Source organism: Nannobrachium achirus (assembly GCF_963921795.1).
Source record: "Nannobrachium achirus genome assembly, chromosome: 13".
Taxonomy (NCBI): Eukaryota; Metazoa; Chordata; class Actinopteri; order Myctophiformes; family Myctophidae; genus Nannobrachium; species Nannobrachium achirus.
Genome location: NC_137833.1, coordinates 16224031 through 16230378, shown reverse-complemented (window position 1 = coordinate 16230378; position 6348 = coordinate 16224031). Strand labels below are relative to the sequence as shown.

Sequence of the window (6348 nt, the reverse complement as noted above, 5' to 3'; positions counted from 1 at the left end):
TGTCTTTGCACGATTTAAGCGCAAACTACAATGATTTCCCCTAATATATTGGAAATTACTAAATACATATAATATCCTAGTATGAATGTATGTAGATATGGGCGCATTGAGCGTATATTTTTATTTAGTCCTATTAAAAACAAATTTTATTTTCGCCACTAGGGGGGCCCTAACCCTAACCCTAACCCAAAACCTATCAAATTACGCTTGTGACTAAATATCTTTCTTGGGGATTTTATTTTAAACATTGTAGCTCAACCACACCAATTTACCAGTGAACATAGAAGGCCATCTATTTACCTGTGAACATACGTGTAAAAGGCCATCAATTTACCAATCAAAGTGACTTTTAATTTAATTCTTGAGGGTTGTATTTCAAACATTATTGCCCAATCAGTCCCATATACCAGTGGACATACATCTCTAAAAGGCCATATCAGCCATGATTATGCATTAGTGAAGGCAGCGCCTATCTGCTGAGGGTTATATTTTAAACATTATAGGCCAATCAGACCAATGTGCCACCAAGAGCAAATATAAGCCATAAAATGCATTTTCTTTGAGCTGCCAAAAAGTGATTGCAGCACCTTGTATCTTAATATACTTGCTGGAATAAGTCATTTGTGACATTATCACTGGAGGTTTATTAAAACATCACATTTGTACAATAATTCATATAACAATTATTATGGAAAGAACAAATACTTCATGTGAAAAATAAATAGATCAAATCGAGCAATGAGAATTCCAGGCACAGAAACATAATGAGGAAAATGAGAGATACCAAACAGGATGAAACGTTTAACTATTTTGTAGTCCATTTGTTGTTAATACTGTACATTTGTAATTGGTCACTATGTTCCCTATGATATTCTTAGAAACCTTCCGTGCCTCTATGACATACCCTATCCCTTCTTTTTCCTTCTCCAAAACCATTCCATCTTTCAACCTATTCTCCCCAACATTCTATGACATCCTGCTTCTCATTCGTCACAGTCCTTTTTCAAATAACTTTGCTACATCCATCCATTATGCGTATTTATTACATTGTACGACATTTTAGCAGACTGAAAATGGCAGATTACACAAGCTCACAACAACGCATCTGTGAGCTTGTAGATTGACTATTTTTGGCACATGATACCATTGCACAGCAAAATATGAGTCACTGAGTTATTATGTCGGCCACTTCAGTTTCAGCCCATGACCAGAAAGGCATGGGAGTTTTTGTCAAAGATTAAAGCTTTACCACTCCAGGGCCAGGCTGTTCAGTAACCAAGTGGACACAGACCACAATCTGTTGTCCACAATTCTTTACTTTATAAGTAGTCTTTCTCAATACTTGCCCAGTAGACATAATTCATTTCTTCATTAACCACTTTTATTTATTTTCCTAATACATGAAGAAGGGCTTTTACTTATGTATATAAATATAAATATATAGGTGTATATAGCCTACTAATCTCAAACCAGCTCTGCATCAATTGCAGCGACTTTGGTTAATAATAACAGATCATTTGCATAATGGTAGCAGAAAAGAAAGTCCCTGACTGTGATGCTTCATTCCATATTTCTAAAATATACTAGACCATCCACTGAGGACTGAAGTTACTAATAAAAATGTATAGAAGGCCTACAAGTAGGCTATTTTTATACTTTGACAGCACATTGAGGAAATGCTTCAGTTTTCTGTTATGTCATAAACAGTTAACAAAGCGTCCATGCACTCTTCCTTCAGTCTCCGTCATCATCGCCGCAGTCCTCATGAGAAAATAATAAGCATTTCTTCACTCTGCTTCATATGCTGGGTCCCATGGGAGATAATGAACAATACGAAATGCCCCCCCGTTAATAAATACTGATTGTCTCTTTACTAAAATGTATGACTCACATGCATGGCAGAATCAAAGGATACAGTATGTCACCTTTGCAATGCTCACAGACACTCGACAGAAAGAAATGCAACCTCCCACGGCCAGCACAGATTAAACTGAGTCTTTGTGATGTTACAGTAACTCAACAGGCTGTGTTGCCATTACTCACAAGTTTCTGTGCAACAGACTATTGTACCGTCTTATAAAACCAGTAGAATGGAGCTACAGTATATAGGCTCCACTCACAACTTATTTTCTCATGGCATGGTATTTCATTCCACATGCCCCAAAAATATACTTAAATAAAGCCAGTAAAATAAAATATAAAATCTGACGCATTCATTTAACTCTGGGTTAAATTTAGACACTCTCAGATTTAAATGAACCCTCTGGGATGCTACTGTGTACAAGTACATTTCCCGCAAAGACAGATTTCCCCACAGTCTGTAGGTGAAGCATAGGCTCTAGCTAGATCAAGGGTCTTCAACAGGGGGTCCGGGACCCCTAGGATGTCATCAGAGAGAGTTACTATGGGGCTGTTAAGTATGACATCATTTTGTAGGCAGAGGAGAATTTCTGCCCCCAGTTTCTGTGAATCTTTTTACTATTTTTACTATTTACACATTTTTCTTTCTCTTTGTTGTTGAAAGGAAAGTGTTAGAATTATACTTTAGTCGTTATTTTTGTCTCGGATCTGTTGAAAATGGCGAGGGACAGAAAATGCTCTGGGGGCAGATTCTCCTCTGCCTACAAAATGATGTCACGGCTTAAAAGCCCCATAGGGGGTCCTCCAAGTCTTTGTGTGATAGACACCTTTTTCTCCTTTTTTATATGAACCACTTGAACCCTAGTGTCCTTATTCTAAGAACTTTAGCCAAAAATAGCAGACCTACAAGCTCACAACGCCTCGCGCTGCGAGGTGTTGTGAGCTTGTAGATCTGCTATTTTTGGCAAAGAGGTTTGGTATAGAGGGGAAAAAGAGCAGACACAGTAGTGAAAGGTCAAGTTTAAGTATTGACAGTTCAAGTGGTTAAATATCTGAAAACACAAATTGACATGAAGCCGAAATACACTGACGATTGTGCTGTGACTGTCAAACGATGAAACTATATGGAATCTATGTAAAGGTTGTGGGGGTCCCTGCTTCATCTCCATCTCAACTAAGGGGTCCTTGGCCTGAAAACGTTGAAGACCCCAGCTCTGGCTCTCTACTTTCCAGCATTCACAGCAGGGTAGGGGTCTTGCTAGGCCTGCCCACTGCAGGCGGTGATTTGCTCCTCATCTCTTTGCTCTTCAGATTGACAGGCTGAGCCAACATCAGGGCCGGGGCAGAGAGATGGTGGGCGGCAGCCTTCTGTTGATGGGCACTGTTGATGTAACTGGAGATGAGGAGGGTTATCTCCCTGATCTGTCAATCAAACAAAACAGTGTCTTAGTGTCTGAATTATGTGCGTCTGTTATACTGTAATTGCAAGTTTAGGTTCTGTCTACTATTTCAAAACATATAAAAAAAATGCTACATTCTTTGTCATTGAACTGATAGAAAGAGATAATGGACTAAAGCTGGTTGCACACTGCGGCGTTCTTTCGTTGCGAAATGTGTTTTTCAGGGCAAGGAGAGAGAGAGAGAGAGAGAGAGAGAGAGAGAGCAAGGGACCCAGTGGTCCGAAAATAAATACAAAACGGGCGGCAGTGTGCAAACGTGATTGACATAACGTGAGGTTGATTTCTTTATTTACGTGCTCTGAAATTCGCTCCTATATTCGGCCGAAAAGACGCAGCAGTGTGCAACGACCTTAACTGTCAGTTTCACAATATCTTGCCAGAGGAGCACCAGAAAAGTGTGTAGTTTATTGCATCAGTAAAACCCACTGTTCTGGTGCTTCAACCTTTGTTAATACACATTTTATTCTCTTTGTTAAATGTCTAACACTCTCACAAACCTTTGAGGCGGCCATGGCAAACAGATGCTTCTCAGTGGGCTTGTCTTTGGCAGCATTTGAACCAATGCTCTGACCCACCACCAGCATGAAGTCCTGCTTGCAGCCACCAAACGTCATCAGGTTCTTATAGGGGTGGGACACCAGCGGCTTCTGCACAGACAACATGACTTATGACAATTTAACAGCCCACTACACAGTCAGCTGGAATTCTCAAGGCAGACTGGTTCTGTGACTTATAAACACGTTATGTCAGCTGTAGGCTGACAGGCAGGACGCCTGAACATGGACACTGATGCTTAATCATACAGTACTTACAATAGAATTGTGCTCCAGGACGCTGATGCCGTTTTCATGCACTGCAAGCCACAGATGAGCTCCCTGCTCTGGAGAGGGCGTGATGGACTAACAACACACATACACAGAGAGAGAGGGAGATAATTATTTACTGTGATATGAAATTGGTGTTACGCATACTTTAAAAAATAAAATCACACCCGTGTGAACTGAGCGGTGGTTGTGTGTGTGTGTGTGTGTGTGCGTGCGTGCGTGCGTGTGTGTGTGCGTGTGTGTGTGTGAGAGAGAGAGAGAGAGAATATTGCAGTTGATGCTCAGACTAGACTCAAGAGCACCCTCTCTGGTCACTGAGTGGTAGTTCGGGCTACATACACACATACATACACGGATACACGGATACACGGATACACACACGGCCATGCTATGGAGCGGTCTACCACCGCTCAAAAAACAATGCAAACAATCCAACATCACAATGATAATACATTCCCAGTGCACTTTTGTTTTCCTCAAGCTACAGTCCACAAAGACAACACAAAGCAAAACAGACAATGACTAAACTTACAAATTAAACAAAAGACTCAGTGCATACCAGCTCAACTATACAGTATTTATGGGTATAGATGCAAAATAATCCATGTGAAGTTGACAAACCTGCCAAAAATCCTGCAATTTTTTATATTATAATACATTTTGTGCAGAGGAGTGTAGCTGTATAGTTCATTTAGCCAATGTGAAACTGTAAGAGGGATAGATGATTTCCAGTGTATGGTGATACATTTCTTTGCTGCTAAAAAAGCTAAGTCCATGTATTGCTTTTGGTGTCTGTGTTACGCATACTAGCATTCCCTTCTAACCCCTTGGTTATCTTTGTGAAGCTGATAAATTAAACTGCTATTAGAAAGCACTCTCTCACACGCGTCTGGCTGATACGCAAGCTTGTCCAAGTTCCGGTCCCCGCCGAGCCCCCTGTGATTGGCTGAACCGGAGGTAGGGAGCGCTCCATTGTAGTCACTTGGACCGCGCAGAGGAGGTGAATAGAATGCGTTAGGAGGTTATCGTGGCGTTTATCGTGGGCTTGCCCAGGCCTTACGGCCTGGGCATAAATATAACGATTGCATTCACCACGGCTTCGTAACTCGCGCGGCGCTCCGCCGGCCGCTGGCCTTCGCGCCGCTTGCAATGTCGTGGACAATAACTGAGCGTCGTGGACAATAACTGTGACATCTAACCATAAAACGAGCGCTCCCTTCATAGACACGCTTGGACATAGACTAGACGCCTCTCACACACGCACGCACGCACATGCACACACACACAAAAATGGACACAAACTTACAGTACATGGTGCGCACATGCACATACTCACCTCGGCTTCAAATAATTTGGCGCCAAAGAAGGGCCACTTCCTGGCTACAGTCAGATAGATCCTGACACACTCTGATGAACTCCGACCCCTAAGGGAGGCCCAACGCGCAGACAGCCGCTGGAGCAGTTGCCTGGGGGGTGGAGGTGTGTGTGTGTGAGAGAGAGAGAGAGAGAGAGAGAGAGAGCGAGAGAGCGTTATTAAAAACCTAATCATTGGATTCAGGTGGTCACGTCACGTGGCCATTTCTTAGAATGAAACCAAACATACCTGAGTTGATCGTCTGACGCTGTCCTGCGGTAGTGTCTGGGATAGAACCTCTCCAGGACCTGTTTAAGGGTCTGGCTGGACTTGGTCTGGGCCAATCCAGGAGCAGAGAACGGCCGCTCGAAATCTCCAAACTCTACCTGAACACAGAGATTTAGAGATAAAATGACTTTTATTCCTGCCAGCAGCTCCTAGTATTAGCCTTACAAGCGACACCCTTTTAGGTGCATTATCTCATCCATCATAGGCACGTGTAGCAAATTATTGTGGCGCAATATAAGATATCTGTTCTCTCAGATATCTGTAGTAGTGAGTGCAATAATGTATCATAGACATGCTAAATAATTACCCTGATATAGAGACACTGCCCATTGGGCTTACACAGGGAAGGGATGGACCACAATGTAAACAAGCCTCTGAGGCCAAACCTCCACAAACTGTGAGTCAGTCAGTCAGTCAGTCAGTCAGTCCGTCCGTCCGTCCGTCCGTCCGTCCGTCCGTCCGTCCGTCCGTCCGTCCGTCCGTCCGTCAGTCTGTCTGTCACATCTCACACGTCACACTATTGCCCTGCTCATATCTCCGCAACCGTTGCCCCGATCCATGC

The 6348-nt window shown here is 42.8% G+C and overlaps 1 protein-coding gene across 1 annotated transcript in view; it reads right to left on the bottom strand.

Moving 5' to 3' along the window:
* Positions 1-2882: 2882 nt before the first annotated feature.
* plekhh2 (pleckstrin homology domain containing, family H (with MyTH4 domain) member 2) overlaps positions 2883-6348 on the bottom strand; it is a gene marked incomplete at its 5' end in the record, with an annotated part of 46986 nt that continues 43520 nt past the window's right edge. Inside the window, 5 exons of the mRNA XM_080741038.1 lie at positions 2883-3282; positions 3818-3967; positions 4133-4219; positions 5481-5610; positions 5748-5884. Coding sequence (XP_080597164.1) covers positions 3097-3282; positions 3818-3967; positions 4133-4219; positions 5481-5610; positions 5748-5884 — 690 coding nt within the window. The 3' untranslated portion in view covers positions 2883-3096. The remainder of the gene's footprint in view (positions 3283-3817; positions 3968-4132; positions 4220-5480; positions 5611-5747; positions 5885-6348) is intronic.